Source organism: Aptenodytes patagonicus, chromosome 5, assembly GCF_965638725.1.
Source record: "Aptenodytes patagonicus chromosome 5, bAptPat1.pri.cur, whole genome shotgun sequence".
NCBI lineage: Eukaryota > Metazoa > Chordata > Aves > Sphenisciformes > Spheniscidae > Aptenodytes > Aptenodytes patagonicus.
In genome coordinates this window covers 64,339,976-64,358,920 of record NC_134953.1, presented here as the reverse complement: position 1 = coordinate 64,358,920, position 18,945 = coordinate 64,339,976, and the positions used below count along the sequence as shown (strand labels likewise).

Sequence of the window (18,945 nt, the reverse complement as noted above, 5' to 3'; positions counted from 1 at the left end):
GCAGACAGGACATGTAATAAAGAGTTTGACTTGTAGCAATCCTAGATAATAGGAAAAATTTTGAAATTGCAAGGGATTAGAACACAGTACCTACAGACGTCATTCAGTATCCAGAAACAGTTTCAACAGTTTTCTGTCAAGGAATGACAGACACATAGGTGATCTTGGACTGGGAAAGAGTTGTATGTCAGAGGGTCGCACTCTATAGGTTCTCATGAATCTTTCCATGCGTCATTTTATCACTCTGTTATTGCAGAAGACCTATAGCTACCTACAGGAAGAAGACAGATTTTAGGCTACAGGAAAAACTGTGAAGATCAGAAACAAGGAAGACTTAGGAGAAGGTGAACAAGAGTTGGTTTAAGCATATTCAACTTGGACAAATGATAAATGCCCCAATTCTGTTTCAAAGAGAAACAAGCATTTTGGATACTACCTTACTGTTGCAGTGAACTGAAGGCTTTGTGAGGAACAAAAAGTCTCCAAGATAAAAGTCGAATTCAGATGAAACAATATCATGTTCAACTTCATACCCCTCATTAGTTGAGATAATTTTGGCTTCTGGACGTGCTACTCCAAATATCTATCTTTTCCCCACATCTTGGGCAGAATATCCCTGAACCCGCAGTGACGGTACCTGATGACTAACAAACTGGCCACTGGTGAACTCTGGATAGAGCTCGCTCCTTGTAAATTCAGGAAGTATTTACACACAGCAAAAAGTGAAGAAAGACCAACACTTCAATTAAAATTTAAAATTAAGTTAAAATTTATTTAAATTAAATTAAAATTTAAAAGACTAGTTAAAACATAGATTTCTGTGTATTGAATATCCACTACTTGTTGAACACCAGCCCAGTACTCAAGTGTCCCAAAGCCTGTTAGGGGGACGTGTCAGCAAGTCACACTCCTGCTCAAACACAACAGTTATCCTGCAGTAACTGTGATTCCTTAATATTCTGCTATTGGGAATGTCACCATCCATTCTACTTACCCAATTTTTTACCTACTGCCATGTTTTCTTACTGGCATTTTCTAAGGATATAAGGAAGAGTGAGAATTAAAATAACACAGCAGTAATGCATCTGTTGTAAATCACCCAAGAGAAACAAAATATAAACCAGACTGGAACCTTTTGGGGTTATCTGTATATAATCTACTGCAACTAAAACCATTTCTGAGACATTTGACCTAATCTGCCTTTCAAAGCCTTCAGTAAGCGAGATTCCCAGGTAATCATTTCCAGTGCTACACTACTTTTGCAGTTTGAAATAATTTCCTAATGTCTACCTTAAATCTCCTACTCCAAGTCCATCGCCTCTTGCCCTAGACGCACTGAACATGAAGAAAAATTTATTCCTTCTCTCTGCAGAGGAACTTTTTACATTTTTGAAGATCATTACCACTTTTCCCAACACTTCCCTTTTCTTTAGACTAAACAACCCCAATTCTTTCAGTCTTTCCTCTTAGATCATGTTTTCTAGGTCTCTGATCATTCTTGAAGTTGAGACTGTGGTAATATGTGGTACACTGAGAAAAAGGAAAATTGACTCCTACACAAAATTCACCATGAAGCTGGGTGACAGAGGGTTTGTTTGGAGGTTCCTTTTGTATGATGACTGTCTGCTTTGTTGTTTGTTTTCTTTAATGCCAAAATACGTGTCCTTTTTCTTCTTTGTGACACACAGTGTAGGTGCCCCAGTGCATGGAGTAGGTAGGCATTACACCCCTTGATGATAAAACATTTTGGATCTGGGGAAAACAGTTATTATGGAAGGCAACTTATTTATGCCAATAATGGAAAACATATCCTTACCAAGATGGTATCCTCAGGGTAAACTGATATAAGTGGTATTTGTGATACCGGGATAATTTAAGCAGAAGCTTAAGTAATTTTTAGAAACATGAGCAAAATGCTGCATCACAAAGTGCATTTCAGGGAAATATGTTAGTTCCATACTTGCTTTCTAGTGCTGCACTCACTCTCCCTCAGAAAACAATATATAATTGAAAAATATACTAAGAAATGTCTATGGTTCAGCTAAAATCAACAAAACTAATCACATGCATTTTAGAAGATGCTATGTTCTTTATAGCCAGATAAACTAACTCAGTCATTCCCATAATCAGATTCACATATATAATAGAAAAAAGTCATTTACTTCCATTCTCCAGAGGTATATAAGGACTTTTTTCCCGAAAAAGGTTTTAAAATTGTAATGCGTCTTATTCACCAACATTACCTGAGCAAACAGCACTATCTCTGAACCTATGGGTACCATGGCATGGAATGATTGCACTCAGAAGTTAACTGGGCTTCTGTATATGAATTGAGAAAACAATCTTATCCAGAAGAAAGATAAGACATAATAAGAGACGATAAGTGCTGGGATAATAAGTCTGATGGAAGAAAAGGAAGTGAAGAAACTTTTCCATGCTGAGGACAGAAAAGGTCTTTCAAAAACTTTTGTTGAGCATGACACATTGAACATACCCAAAATGTTGTCCAACAATAACATGACCGTGGATCATGTAAAATGAAGTCACCAAAGGGTCTTTTATCTATAAATTAGGCAATTTATGATGACAATTTTGCAGAGAAACTATTAACAAGGAAGACTTTTCACGTCCTCAGTGGTTTTTAGATTTTTAACTCAAAAAGAAAGGAATTTTTCAGTAAGATAGCTCATCATCTCTTGCTAGGTCATATGAGCCTTAAGAATACAGCATTATGTAACTTGTCTCCCCTCATATCAAAAACCTCCAAAATAAAACATAAACATTCAATTGTTTGCATCCTTTAAAAACATTTTTCATGAATTTCCATTTTGGTTTTAAAAATACATTTCACTTACAAGACGCTAGCTGCCAAAAAATGATCATAACAGACCTGTGTATGACATCATATCAAGACTTACCAGAACATTAAAACTGTACACTGGAAAATTTCAGACTACCCCATTTCCATTCTGACAACAGATTATAGCCAATTGTTTAAATGTTTACAGGTAAGAAAAAGTTTCATGGACTTAGGTTGCCAGTTCTGTATTGGTATTAGTCCGATACAAATTTTTGTATTTGCATTCATCTTTTCTACCAGTAGTATCTATGCATCCCTAAACCACTACATGGCTCTTTCTTCCATCTGTAGGATGTGTTAGAGCATGTCCAGAGAAGGGCAACGAGGCTGGTGAGGGGTCTGGAGAACAAGTCTTATGAGGAGCGGCTGAGGGAACTGGGGTTGTTTAGCCTGCAGAAAAGGAGGCTGAGGGGAGACCTCATCGCTCTCTACAACTACCTGAAAGGAGGTTGTAGCGAGGTGGGTGTTGGTCTCTTCTCCCAAGTAACAAGCGATAGGACAAGAGGAAATGGCCTCAAGTTGCGCCAGGGGAGGTTTAGATTGGACGTGAGGAAAAATTTCTTTACTGAAAGAGTGGTGAAACATTGGAACAGGCTGCCCAGGGAAGTGGTGGAGTCCCCATCCCTGGAGGTATTTAAAAGACGTGTAGATGAGGCGCTTAGGGACATGGTTTAGTGGGCATGGTGGTGTTGGGTCGACGGTTGGACTCGATGATCTTAGAGGTCTTTTCCAACCTCAATGATTCTATGATTCTATGATAATTTTAAGGCTCTAGAAAATCCAGTCTGATAATTATTTGTTCCCCAAATTCAGTGGGGGAAGTAAAAAACAGAGAGAACTAAAGCCATCAGTTAAATTGTCCTACGGTTCTGCTGGAACAGGGAAACTGTACTTGTAAATCACACCCTCTCAGAAAAAAGGACCATATAAAACCTATTTGTGAACCTCCAAGTCTATATGGAACAAGGATCTCCTACAGCATGAACAGCTTATAAACAGGGGCCTGTTTTGTTTTGGTCTATAGTCTATTTGGTCCCTAGTCACCTCTAGCATTCTGCATGTGCAAGGATTGCCTCTGTGTCTGTTTCCACAAAAGCAGATCCTTCTAAGCAGCCTCTGTACTTAAAAATATTATTTACAGAAAGCAGGTACAGTGAAGCCTGCCAGGTCTGTTCAATTTTCTGTAACTTAATACTGAGAAACAGTGAAAACACTTCATGTGTTCTCTAGAAAAAAGACTCCCATCAAGCAGTTATTGACCAATAAGGACAACCAACCTCAACTTGAAAAGCTCTTCGACTGCCTTCTTGTCCCCAAGAAATGTGGTAGCAAAAGAAGTAGCCTCACAGTCACATCACAGCATATGCAGGGGATATTAAAAGACAACATTTGTGCACTTGTGAACACAAGAATTTTTCCATTCTCCATCTCCTGGACTCCAGTACAACTTTTGAACTGGTGGTGCAAAGCCATTATTAATGACCTACCTGACATAACAGGAGTGAATGGCCTAGAAAACAAGTGGCTTAAGCCATCCCTACTTTGAAGAACCCAGTAATGACTGGTAATAGCTCTTCCTCATTTGGAGCTCTCACGGGTGCAGAGTCTGTCATGTTGCAAAGCCAAATGTGAACTGCTGTTTCCTCTTTGGTCTCTGTGAGCCCACCACAAAAAGTAGATCTCTTCCAGCATTTGTCAAGTCTCCATCTTTTAAATGTAGCCCAGATTTGGAGCATCCTGTACCTACTAATGGGAAGTTTTAACTGGGTTTAGCAGTTACTGCTTTTGGAGATCTTACTCAAGCTACATAAAGGCAACATCTACACTGTGGGACCCCTGAGTGTGTCCCAGCTGTGTCCTGACTGCATATTGGGATGAGACCAGAGACCCACGTTTGCATGCCCGTTTCCAAAGAAAGGAAATCTTGGCATGCCAGCCAGCAGGGAGGCACCACATGCTCCCACAGGACCTCCGGGATCAGGACTGCAAGGCACACCACAGCACATGCCTGTGGTCTACACTGAGCTACACCAACGACGCAGGCTGAAGCTCCACAGAGAGAATAAACCATGAAATGACAGCTGAATAAAGAAGTCTTTCTAGTTGCCAGTAATCTTGTTCCCGATGTTGCCACTGCACAACTGAAAATACCAGTAACAGAGCTGGAGTCTCACCACCAGGTTCTCACAGCAGACAGCTCTGACATTGCCTTAACCTTGAAATCATGAGTGGGTGAGGCAGTGGTTTGCTGGATCCTCTCCAATGATTGCTTGCCTAATTCTCCTATTAAACCAAGTCAACATACTCATAGGATAAACACCTAAATGACCAAGTCATGTACAACAGCCATTATTATTTACAGCACCCCACTGCAAAGCCTATCACAATCAACGCTCACAATTCGTGAACCATCTTTATTCTCAGTTTCTTAGAAAAGCCTAAAACTGTGTTTGAACCCCATAAATGCCAGTAATAACTTTTCTATTGCTACAGATTTTACACTGGGGCTGTTTAGGTTATCCATTGATAAGCAGCAAAACAAAATTCCTGAACAGTAATAAAATGAAATCTTCAAGAAAGGACTCGGATGGATAATCAGCAACAAGTCTGTTCCAAGACTGAGAGGTCCACCACAGGACCTCTCAAATGCTTAAGTAAAGGTTGCAGAGCCAAATACGTCGCTGCGGACAACTGGTTTGTAGATACTTTGACCCAAGATGGAAGCTCTAGCGCAAACCAAGACTGACATGGATCAGCAGAGAAGCCTGTGATAAACACTGGCCATGCTGTGCTGCATTACAAACTGTACCTTCTAGCTGTTCTCATCTGCACCAAATTTGCTTCACTTTAAAAAATACTGCAACAAAAACAGATTTTAAAATATATTCCATGGTCTGAATCTGAAAGCCAGGGAGGGATTTTGAGGAACCATCCCAGATGACAAAGCTGGAAAGAACACTTAAAGGATCATCCTGTAAAGGAAAAAAAGTGTCATTCCCCTCTGTGTGGCTCTGTGCTAGCATGCTAATGCAGTGAAAGAGGGGCATTCACTCTCTTGAAATTTGCATTTATTTATACTTATCTATACTTACATCCAAGCGTGAATAGATTTTCAATGATGAAAGAAAAGGAGCTATATACATGGTTTATCTTAGTACCTGCTTATCATATAAAAAGCCTGAACGGCTACCTTCAGAAACAGAAAAGTGATACAAGAAGTGCCTGTTGTTTTTTTTGCTCCACATTCGGGGTTCATTGCCCTGCCCCTACAACTATAAACCGTACCCACTTGAAAAATGCCAGTGATAAGCACCAGAGGAACTCCCTTTCCTTCCTGAGAAACAACCTGGGGGTGAACCACACGCCGGGGAAGGATCCTTGGCCTCACACAAGCCACCACCAGCCAGGGTGGGGTGGTGCGGGGGCTCCCTGCAGCCGCGGTCGGAGGGGCCTGCAGCCCCGGTGCCGCCGGCCGGGCCCTGCCGCCCGCCCCTCTGCCGGTCCGGGGCGGCCTTTCTGCCCCAGCCGCGCCGCCATGCCCGGAAAACCAACAAAAACAAAGCGGTCCCGGGGGTGGAGCAAAGCGGCACCCACCATTTTGGGGGCAGGCAGCGGCAGCCGGACGGGTCTCCCTCCCTGCCCCTCTTCGCCTCGTCCCGCCGGGGGCGGGCAGGGCTCCCCCCGCCGCGGGGCCGGGGCCAGGGCCAGGGCCAGGCGCGGCGGAGTGGGGCCTTGCGGCTGCTAACCTGGCCCGGCGGGGAGGAGTGAGAGGAGGAGCCAGGGCGGCCTGTGCGACAAAGCCCAGTGCGCAGGGAGCTGGTGACCAGGAAGCAGAACAGCGTCGGGCTGCCGCGGGGCGGGCGGACCCCACCGGAGCCCGCTGCCCCACGCCGCCCCCCGGGGGGTGGGAGGCCAGTCCTGCCGCCCCCCCGGCTCGGGGGTCGGGGCGGCTGCGGAGCGAAGCGGGAGGCGGCCGGGCTGCTGTTAAGCCGCTTAGGGCCGGCGCTGGCATGAGCCTCCCCGGCGGGGCGGCTGCGGGCTGCGCGCTGCGGCGGGGAGGCTGAGGGCGCGGAGCCGCCGCCGGCGGGGGCTGGCGGTCCGTCCCTGAGGAGGAGGAGGCGGCGGCGGAGGGTGAACCCCGCTCCCCGGGGGGAAGATGGGGAACTGCCTCAAGTCCCCCACTTCGGATGACATCTCGCTGCTCCACGAGTCCCAGTCGGACAGAGCCAGCTACGGGGACGGGGCTGAGCCGGATCAGGAGCCGCCGCCGCCATATCAGGTAGGGGAGGGGGCGGGGAGCGCCGAGCGGAGGCTGGAGGGGCACGGGAGGGAGCGGGGCAGGCAGCAGGAGACGGCGGGGCCCTGGGGAAGGGGGCGAGGAGAGGGGAGCGGGGGCCGCGGCGCGGGGCAGCCGCCAGGCCGCTTCGCCTTGAGGGCCGGGCCGGGGGCCGCCGCTGACTCCCCTCCCCGCCGCTCCTGCGCTGGGCGGCTGCCCGAACCTCTCCCTTTCCGCTCACGCGTACCGGGGGGGAAGCCGCTTTGTCTCTTCCAATCTCACAGCTCGGGCCTCGGCAGACGGGAGGCGAGGTTCCGGCGGCAGCCGCCGGCGGGGAGCGTCGGGCGGGCCGGGCCCGGCTGGGGGGGTCGGGGGGTCGGTCCCGCTGTCGGGCGGGGGGCGGCCGCGGGTCCCGGAGGAGGGCAGGCGCCGGCCGTCCGGCCGGTGCGGCGTCCTTTGTTGCCTGCCTGCGGTGACATCACCGTCTGGTGTTGCGCAGCTCGGGTGACGCTCCGGGACGGGGACCGCGGGTGCGTGCACTGCCCGGGCTTTGTCCGGACGCATTCACCATCGCCCGGGCTTCGCTCCCGTATTTTTAGCAGCGTCTGATCCCCAGTAAGTAACTCTCCCAGCGCAGTAGATCCTGTTTCCCTCGGTCGTGTGGGGCACCAGCAGGGAAGTGGTTCCCATTGTTCGGTTTTTTTCTGTCTCTGAGAGAATCTGTTAATTTACATCTTGATGACGAGCGGGCGGGGGGCGGGTATTTTCTTTATCGCTTTCCTCACAGCGGAGGACAACGTTGATGTAGAGTGGTGATGGCGTTAATGTGAAAGCCCTGCTCTTGGCCGCTTCTCGGAGGGGTGGCCGTGGAAAGGGGAAGCTGAACTTGGGGTTGCACTTGTCTGCTCCTTGTGGTCTCCATCCCCATATATAGAAATGTATATTGCCCTAAACAAGCCATCTGCAGTAAACGGTTGTACAGCACTAAAAAATGAAAAAAAAAAAAAATTTCCAGTGGTATAACTGCACGTTTTATTCAAGTTTTAGAAGTATTTTCATACCTGAGAAAATGGGATATGTTCCAGAGAAATCTACAGAACTGACAGTTGAGACACACATTCTGGAGGGTGACTTGAGAGCTCTCTGTCTTCTAGGATGGGAGTCATTCAGTAGTTGCAGACCTTGACGTATAATTAACAAAATTGCAGGAAGTATTTAACCTGGCAGACGTGTAATCTGCAAATGCTTTACAAGTTCAAGAATTACAGCCCTCACAGGAAGCCCCATAACTGTTGAAGAGAAGCCCCGTACGTAGCAGCCCTTGCTGGTACAGTGAAGCAGCACTGGTGTTGCTTGGCAGCGTGTGCCGGTTTTGTTTGGGTGCAAAAGCTTAATATTAGAATAAATATCCTGATGTGGGGAATTTTTTTCTGACTTCCAAACTACGTCTGCTGAAGTCCAATAAATAGAAAGTGCTTGGTGGCAGATTAAGTTTTTTAAAGGTTGTGTTGTTCTAAGTTAAGCCTGAATTGTCCATGCGGTTTAGGAACGCATCGTATTTTTGTCAAATCAGTACAGAGAGTTTGACTGTTCATGCTATTTGTTGCATTTACATCTGTGATTCTAGGAAGACTTGCGAAGGTTTGTTTGTTTTTTTTTCCCTTGGAAAACAACCTGTTAGCTCTTGTAAGAGCCACAAATCAAGTATGTGCCTTATGCAGGCCTTCTCATGTGGATTTCAGTGGTAGATAAGTACTCTTCCTCCGTTGCTGTTTGGTTTTTTTTGAATTTTTTTCTTGATGAAGAACTTTTTGCTCATGCGTATGGATGGTTGACTGAGAACACAGTAGACAGTAAAATAAATGAACCTACAGGTGTCTATTATTGAGTAAGTGTATTCATAGCAAAACTTCCCTTGCTTGAATAGAGCTGTGTAGCATCGGGTGATGTGCCCATGGGTGCTTGGCTGTCTCGAACGTTGCTGGCTGTCCTGAAAGCCCCTCCACTGATCCTAGCAATTCCTAAAGCTCCACCTTAAGGTAGTATTTTGTGTCTCATATAATCAAAATTCAAAGCTACTCTTTCCACAAATTTTGAACCACAATGGTTTGTGATTTTAAAAAAAGGCCTTACCTACAATATTGTGCAGCATTTCATACAGTTCGATGTCAAGGGGAGTTATAATTTTGAATTGTTGTGGGTTTAGAAGATGCGCAGGACAGACTCTGAAGAATGCTCCGTTATTGCTGTTGTGCTAGTGATAGGTCACTCTCTCATTTTAACTTTCAGGTGGCAGCTTGGATTCAGTGTTACAAATGGGAATTTAGGAGTTTTGTCCTTGTGTGTAATAATTACTTCTTTCACAGTGTCTTAACCAGAATTAGAGTGTATATGAGAATATATAGACCTGAGGAAGGAAGGCAGGGAAGAGGATGAAATGAGTTTGAAAACTAGCTTGTGGCAACTAGCAGTATGTGCAAGAAACTAGGAGATGAACAATTTAAAATCTAACTACTGAAATTTCAGCTGTAAAATGGACATACTTTAGAAGAGAATAAAATCTGGGATGTTTGCTTCTCTTGGGTTTGCAGCAATGATGTGTCAACTTCTGAACAGATCTTGCAAGGTATGCAAACCAGGAGAAGGAAGCTTGTTGGGTGAAGATAGAACTCATTTTCTACAACTGTGTATGTCTCTTGTAACTAACTTCTGTATTATTTTGACATTTAAAATGCTTTTTCATGTTCTGACAGGATTGTGCTGTGGGCATCCATATGGGAATCTTGTTAAGCCATAATTTTTATTTAGCTATTTATTTCTAACTGCAAAATGCGCCCCCGATAATCATTTCAGTATTGCATGTCTAATTTCTTTTATCAGTGAATGCTATTGAACTGGCTGTGTAAAATTCCTGCTTCCAAAAGCGAGAAGGAAAATTGAATTGTCAGTATGGACACATGGAGTAACGGGGAATATAACTTCCATTCAGAGGCTCTGCATGTATCTGTCTCTGTGGCAGTACATGTTATAAGCTACAGTAGAAAGGCTTCAGAGAGGAAGCATCTTTTTAAACAGGTATCTGAGTTAATGAGAACGTGGCCCATTAAAACATCAGCCGTTTTCCAGTGCATCAAGCTTAACGGCTAACACGGGAAATAATTAAAACACACCAAAAAAAGAGTGTGTTTGTGTGTAGGGGGGGAAAGGAAGTGATTTCAAGAGTGGACCAACATTTTCATAGACAGATGCTAACTTTGGATGCCTCCATTTTAGAACCCAGAAATTACAACTGTTTTTCTAAGTGCTAAGCACATGCAACTCCGTTTTTAACCAATGAATCTGTGATTAGAGTTAGCTTTGGTTTTGTTTTTTCTCAAGTCCTCAAAATTGAGTATGCTTTCAAGTTTGTTTTCCTTTTCTGTGTATGACTTCTTCGCCATCTGTTGGCAATATGCCTTCTGCTGTTTTTCCATACAAGTTCACTGTTTTTTCCAGTTTCTCTTACTTCTAGTAGTTCTTCTCAAAGACTTTATTTTGCAAAACAGATGTGTGACTTTTCTTAATCCTTGTCTCCTATTTCTGTTCTTAAATAGTTCCTTAATAGTTGCAGGAAATAATTTGCCAGTTTATTAAACTTTTGAATTGTATACAGTAAAGTACAGAATACATCTTTTCTCTCTAAGTTTCTAAAAAGTACTGCTGTGGACAAAATATGCTGCACTCTTCTAAGAAAAGACATATACTACTTGCTAAATTAATAAGCTAAAAGCATGAGTGATAAGTGCAGGTTCTTGGTATTGGTACTGAACTCATAAAAGCACATGTGAAATGTTGATGTGGCAGATAGACTAATAAAATATTTTACCCCTTTATCTGAAGAGATCCAAAGCATGCTCCGGTACTCAGTACTGCTCTGTGTTGTCTTGGAGGCTCAGATAAAATATTTCAGTCGTTTCGGTTTTTGTTTTTTGTTTTGTTTTTTATTTGGGGGGATTAATTTAAACCTTCTGACCTGGATACTCCTTTGATTAGGCTGTAGGCACAAAATGAGATGAGAGATCACAAACATGAGCTTAACCTAATGTCGTGCTCCCATAATCTTCCAAAAGCTGTTGGGGACAGCAGGTTTTGAAAGCGCAATTTAGGATGTCTCATGGCTTCTCTTAAACTGAGGTTGCTGCCATGGCCTCATGGCTTCTCTTAAACTGAGGTTGCTGCCATGGCCTTGGGCCTGCTGTGTTAACGGAGCATCACCTGTACGCATTGTACCCTCATCCCCATCCATCTGTCTTGTCGTGCTTCGTTCCAGCCGTCCCAGGTTCAGGGAGGTGGCACAGCAGCCTGTGATGATGGTGCCCTCGGTCCCCTAGTAAGACACCCTCCAGGATCCCCTTAGCCTGGCAGTAGGTGCAGCCTTGGGGTGTTGCTTATCCAAGAAGCTGAAGAAGTCCCCAGTTTGAACAGTCAGAAAACTTTATTGTAATATTCTACTGCATTTCTATGTGAAACTTGCCCCTGTGGGTGCATGTAGGATGTATTCTGCGTAACAGAGCAACAACGCTTTTATTATACTCTCACCATGACTTATTTTATGACTTAAGTAATACATTGTATTGGTGTTCTGATGCTGTCTTTACTTAAAGATATGGTAATTAACATCATTAAAACTTGCAAACCAAATTAATTCTGATATAGCAGTTGCATCCATTTATAGAAACATCCATACAAAATTCCCTTGGGCTGCAAATGAGATGATCTATCATGTGTGACTGCGTGTATTGTACAAGAAAGAAGACTACAGCAGTGTAACGTGTTATAATTTGACATTGAGTGGTTGTGCAAAGCTAGAAGTGTTGGTATAGGTTGGAACAGCATAAGAGGAGGAAAGATGTTACATATGGAAAGCTAGCCATGAAAAAAAGCAAACCAACTAGTAAGTTTGCTTTCATGTAAGAGAAAGGAATATATTTAAAAACTGCATATGCAGGTCTTGCCCTTTTCTCTGCTTGTCCTCCACATCTCGCTGACATGTATGAATTACAGTTGCATTTGTGGATGTGAACTAAAATTCCTCAGTCTAGTGGAAACTTCAAAGGGGTTCAAACAAGAGTGTCTCTCTGTTGGTGTGTTGCTGGCTAGTGCCCTCTGGCAGCAGTGTCTTAGGTGGGGATCAGTGACGGAGGAGCTGAAGTTGAGAGTTTGCTGCATGGATGAGAAATGGTAGAGTAAGCCAGTGATGTTTCGTGTTTACTTCTTTTCAAGAATATGATTGCTTAAGCTGTCTTATATAACTGGTTCTCAGCAATGAACAAGTGATATAATAATATTCTGAAATAATATCTCTAACTGTGAAAGAGCAAGCACTAAGTGCTAAAGTCACTCCTGATAAATTGTTGCGATAAAATTTAGATGGCTGCATTCAGAAAATCTGTAAGCCCTCCATGTCTTCTGGTGCAGTTCTGGTAAATTATTTGTATGCGCAAAGCAATAATAAACTTTTTTTTAATGTCTATATAGGGGTATACAGTTCATTTATCCAGACAGTAATGAATGATACGTATTATGAACTTCATTGTAATAGCATCCAAGGTTATCTGGTTAGTGAACAATATGCCTTGACACTCCTTCCACATCTGAAGAACTTAGCAAGTTGTCTAGAGAATTTTGTTGCTGGTAATCAGTGCTAGATGGAAAGTTTCCTGAGGGTGCCAAGTCTAACTTCCTTTCTAGGTAACAGTTAGAAAAAACTGTGCACCTGTATTTCCTGTCCTAATGCATACTGGTTTCAGTGGAGCCTGCCAGGCTGGCTGATTGGTGCTGTCTTCCATTTTGCTAGTGAAAAAAGCTGGGGGGGCAGGGGAAGAAGAGAGGAAGGAAGGCAAACCTGAAAATAAGGGATACCAGATGGTATCACAGAGTTAGGTAACTTTAATCTTGAAAATACCCATTCATAAACTGGTTTTAATGAATATTGTAATTCTTTGCCTGCTTAAAATAGATTCTTAAGTCCAATTGGTTATAAATATGTTAGACATGGCTAGTGGAAATGGGAAGTGTATGCTGATGTTAGTTCTCTATGTTACTATCTTTCTATGATGAAAATTAGAGCCAGTTTCTAGACTCAGTGTTATTGAGTTGGCAATCGGTAAAGATCTGTTCCTAGCCATCTTGGCCAGAAGGTTTTTCAAGAGGAATTTTGAAAAGAACAGGATACGTTTATAATCGTATTTGGCAGAGTATTGCTTGCTGTTTTACATGGATTTCTGCAAGAAATATCTTAAGTTGGATCAAGATGCTATACAAAGTTCCTCCCTGTCTGCCCGTGTCCCTGTTCATCACTTAAAGGAAAGAAGCTCGGTTTAATGAACACTTCTGCAGACCCTGGTAACGGTCGTAGTCAAACTGGTTGCAGAATGTAAGGTCAAGAAACTAAAAATAACACCACTTGCTTGTGACAGACTCGTGTCTTCCAATCTTTGTGCTTGTCCTTGTTATTGCCTCCCCACAGACACACAAAGAGAAACGTATTTATATTTTGAAGAAGTAATGGTCTGTGGAATAGACTAAAGCAAATCAGCCGTGACTTTTCTATGAGCTAATGAAACAGTTCCTAAGAGACCAAAGAATTACAAAATGAGCTGGTTTTTAGGGATGTCATGGCTGGGTTAGAATAAAACCTCTCCAGGGGAAAAAGCTGAAGAATCGCTATTCTTTGACTCTAAAAGGCAAAGCAAGCTTCAGTCTTGATTTAGACTGCAAGAAAAATTTGCCCTGATGTTTTGAAGGTCTCGGAAGTGAAGATGTGTCTTGCTTCCTGAAGGTAGGATGTGTTTTTGTAGAAGATGCTATCTTTCTTGTTGTTCTGCCAGCCTCCTGGGGGGGCAGCCGCAGCAGCAACCTGTCCCAGCAGAGCTAGAGTCGATGTGTAGCTTCTTGCTGGGTAAAACTGCACTGTGGACTTCAACCAAAAAAAAAAAACCCCAAACCACCCCCAATACTGAACAAAACCCCCAAAATCTACCAAAAAATCACCCTAGCAGCCCTAGCATAAGCATTCATCGTTCTTAGTTCAGTCTTCTGTTTAGTTTGTAACTTTTAGCAAATCACTGAACTGGTCTGTGCTTTAGTTTCCTCACTGTAAAATGAGGAGTAAAGGAGTGATAAACTTTCTTTAGTGCAGGCATACTTTAGTAATTTAATTCCTGTTTGTAAAGTGTTCCATGATAATTTGATTTTAATAAAGTAATATTCCTCTATTATAAAATGAACCTCTGCAGGAATTTACAACAAACCTGCTGCTGTAGAGAGGGAGCTTTATCAGAAGATCTGTTTAAGGCAGTAGATAAGTCTTCAAAAATCTGTTTTGGAATCTGATAGTTCAGTGTTTATTTGGCAGCCCGTGTTCCAGATGCTCAATTATTAGGAATGAAGAGGCCATGGAGATGGTAATAAGAAATCTTGCCTAATCAGGATGATGAATCTTCGTTATGCTGGGAGATTGTGCATTCTTTCAGGCAAGCCAACCCAAACAAGCAATACCGCCCTCCCCAAAATCTAGGACCACCATGTGTTTAGGAAGCTCTTATGTTTCCTGTATGTACCACTGGATCATTTCTGTGATCAGCAGCTGTTGCTGGCCGGACATCTGGACTTTGGTTTCAGAACCTCAGAAAATAAACTAGTTTTATGTTTTGAAGAGATAATGATCTGTGGAATGGACTAACGCAAATCAACAGTGACTTTCCTATGAACTAATGAAACAATTTCCAAGAGACCAAACAGTTATAGAGTGGTTGTTTTATTTACCAGTCCTCCATAGGAATCTGTCGGCTGCTCTGTTTCTCATCAGTGAGGAAGAAAGTCAGTATGCTGGTGGCATAAAAGCTGCTGGGCCATGATACACGTGCAGTGACACGGACAAACAGCAGATACGTGCAGCAACTGGAGGAGGAGATAAAAGAACCGTCCTTTCAATCGCAGTTGCGTCAGCCAAATCACAACCAGCTGGTTTATTGCATCGGGCATTTCTGCTGATCCACCAGAATGCTTACGCATGCTCTCTGCTTCGCGCATGCATACCATCGTATCAAAGGCTGGGCTGACTTTTGAGCGTTCTCATCCTGCCTCTGTTTTTAGCCACTGGTTTAGTTTAGGGATGATGTAGACCTGAGGTGCCTGGGGGAGGACTGAAACTGTGGGAGGGATGAGAGAAACTGTGACTCAGGAAATTCAGTTTCTCCCTTAGCCCTGCATGCAGCAATGAATGTGCAGACTATTATCCCTGCAATACTGAAACCTGTTTCCCTTGATCGTATTTTTTGGACACTGGAGAGGCCTCTGTGTTCTCTCGTTTGCTTTTTCTCCACTCGGAGCAATTTGTATTTCTAGAGGCATAGTTCAGAAGCAGTCCCTGTATGTACTTCACTGAACTCCAAGGCCAAATGCCCGTGCAGGGACAACCTCATCTTCAGTCAAAGACAAATCTCAGCTGGCTGACAATGCCGAGTTTTTTAGAGCTTGGGATTGTAGCTAGCCCACATGCCATTAGAGTTTGGACTGCAAAGTGAGGTCCTAGAAGCATCAAGGAAATGCCTGGTTTATGACTAATAAAATTTAATGGAGCCGTGTGAATATCCAGTGGTAAGCAAAAAATCGGACAAAATTGGACAAAAGCAAGGAATCTGATGTTTTGCAGCCGTGATTAAAACCATTAAATTTACCAGATACTGGCAATTTCTAATCTTTGTCATGGCATAACTGCTTTTTTTTTTTAAAAAAAAAAAAGTCAGACTAGAGTATAACCCAGAAATATATCTATAACATAGCTATATATACTTGAGCAGTAGTTCTGTAAAGGCTGTAAGGTTTCCCTATATTCCTCACCACTATCACTCTGTATGGCTGTCCTGATGATTTGTATACAAGCTCTAGCCAGAAGGAAATGGAGCAATATTTATCTGACTTTATTTATTCCTGTAAGATGCATCTTGGTAGTGAGGGATACAAATCTCTTATGATGTAGTGTGCAAACGTTGCAGAATTGAGTGAGGCTGGGTGCTCTTGCCCTTTCTGTTTCAGAGCTGCAGGAGACTTATCTAAGAGATCAAAGTGCATCAGATTCCATTATTTCAGTATCTATGGGACAGTATAACGCATGACTACGCTGGGATGATGCCTGTGTCTGACTTTTATTCATCGTCATAATTAAACCCAGATACAGAGTTTGTTTTGTGCACTGAACATTAATCACAACATTTTATTAACACGGTTGTCGAAATCTGTACTTCAGACATAGTATAATTTTGCAGTATAGATTAAGACCAGTATTTATTTTGCCTGAATAAATTAATTTTATTTAAAGTTCAGAAAGAGAAGTGATTGCTCTCAGGTTTTGAGCAAACAGGTGCAAGCATAGCTCGACTACAGATATACCAAACTGCTAAACTGGTTTGGTCTGTACTGTTGCTTAACAGAAAGCAGTTAACTGCTGTATTCAGTGGAAACTCTATAAAAGGCTCAGATGAGCAAACTAATGCTCTAAATTCAGATTTAGTTAAGACACCAAAATTAATATTTTAACACCTGTAGACTTTATTTCGTGCTCTATAATAGTACTTGCTTAATTGCCATTGCCAGTTTCTGATGTTTTGGGATTTCTCTTGGTTGTTTTCTGTTTAGGTATTAAGATTTGTATTGCAGTTGCATCCATGTATCTTCAATTTAGCTTATGAAATATGACTAAGTCATTGTTTTAGTGTTTGCTTCACAGAGTTCTGTAATGTTACATCTATATATTTGGAGACCTTGTCCCGTGGAGAGTGGCATCCTTGAAAGTATATTACCCTTCTTGGAAGGAAACAATATCACTTTTAAAATTCAAGCAAAAATACTTATTTTAAGTTAACTGTTAATTCTTTTCTAGGTTAGTGCTTTTTCACCTCTTAGTTCCTGGGTCTCTGAGCCTCTATGGGCTGTTTTTACAGTGCTCACAAGAGCTAATAAAATCCCATCTCTGGTCACTAAACTGAGAATACAGGTCCACACCTCTACTTGACAATTTTTAGGGATCTGCAAATCAGAAATGAGTAAGAAGCACTGCATAGGTAGTGTTACTCTAAGGTCTGTCCTGAGCCAAGAAAACTCCTCTGCCTGCCCTGATAGGGGTGTGCCTCTTTAGCTAATGGCATCCATGTGATGCTGCAGTGGCTGTGATGGCCAGGTACCCTCCAGCAGCTGGACTGAGTTACATGATGGCCGTTGGCCCAAACCTGACTGAGGTGCTCAGTTGTTCTCCCACCCTGTCCTTGATTGGAAGTGGTAGTGTGGTACTTAAATCCATCAGAGTGGATTCATATGGTAAGTTGCTTGGAGCTCTGCTGGGTTGTATATAATCTTTCCAGCCAGTCATCTGTAAGAACCAAAAATGAGGTGCAAGGAGGGATTTTACATTATGTTTGAATTTAGACAAACTCTCTGGAATTTCTAAGAATTGAAGTTGTATTTATTTTACTGTGTGGCTAAACTACTGAAAGTAAATTTACCGAAGAATGCCCATTCCTTTTGTAAATATAGTGGGTTTCTTGATTTACAGTAGATGGAGTCAGGTATTCAGAGACACAATGTTTAATAACTAATTAGTTTTATTTTAAAAAATCCTTCAGGAAAGAAAAAATACTACCCACACAAAATTTCATGCTCCAGGTAATCTTTGTTTTCCTTTATAAACTGTATCCTTGTTCAGTGAGTAACCTGTCTTTTCTTACCTCCCAGAAGAAGCAAGATGACCTAGATCTAGAGCTTCCTGGGGAAAAGTTCACTTCACCCTATATATAGCTTCTCCTGAAGTGTATTTATGTAGCTGTCACCTACTCTGAGCTGATAAACTGAGGAGAAAAGAGCTATAGTTTTGGGCTGAGGTAGGAAAGGAGGGTGTTTTATCCTTCCTCTTTTTTTTGGGTTTAATAAATACATCTTATGCACATGCCACTAGTTGGATTCCAGCGTGGTGGAGGCCAGACTTCCAGACTCCCAGCTGCCACACACAGAACTTCATGTCTCTGTGTCTCTTCAGTGTGCTGCGGCTGAATAATGACCAATTACCTCTTGGTTAACGAGTGAATTAGATCATGCCTTCGCGCTGGCAGGAGTTTCTGCAGTGGACTCTGAACATGATATCCTGGGGTCAATGTGTTCTTCGCTCTGGTCGGATCACACAGATGGAGATTCCTCCAAGCAGTGCTGCTGGCGTGGCGGTATTTTTATTGGAAAGCAAAAACTGGGAAAATGGTAGTAACAACTACGTAACAGATGCTACCAAACAGGCTGTTGGTGTTGAGGTATCAGACAAATGTTTCCACCTCAGGGTAACGAGTCAAACAGTGAAGAGTACTGTAGGCTGGGGGAAATTTGTCCATCCCTTTGTCAGCATAAGGCATTTTTTTAAATGTAGGGGAGTTTATCTGAGTCAGTGCGTCAGCAACTTGAGCTATTTGGGCTTCTGCAGCCTTTCTGGGGAGAGAGGAGTACTTTCTGTGTCCCTAAAGAAAGTGCTGCCATCTAATGACACCACATACTCCTCTCCTGGGGTCTTAACCACACCAGGGACGAGTGCCAGTGGAAAGCATTGGTGCCCCTGTGTTGGGGTGTGTACACCTCTTGGCACGTGAGGAAACTGGCATCAGCATTTGTTTAACTTGATTTGAGGCAGGATTCTGCTCCAGCACTTACAAATAATGGCTTTGACAGACACTGCTCAGGAGTGAACTCAGCCAAGGCCAAAGGAGAGGCTTGGGGGCTATCTCTGTGTTCA

The 18,945-nt window shown here is 43.2% G+C and overlaps 1 protein-coding gene across 1 annotated transcript in view; it reads left to right on the top strand.

The window, feature by feature from the left end:
* The first annotated feature begins 6,497 nt into the window (after positions 1–6,497).
* RNF11 (ring finger protein 11) overlaps positions 6,498–18,945 on the top strand; it is a 32,808-nt gene continuing 20,360 nt past the window's right edge. Inside the window, exon 1 of the mRNA XM_076340226.1 lies at positions 6,498–7,139. Coding sequence (XP_076196341.1) covers positions 7,017–7,139 — 123 coding nt within the window. The 5' untranslated portion in view covers positions 6,498–7,016. The remainder of the gene's footprint in view (positions 7,140–18,945) is intronic.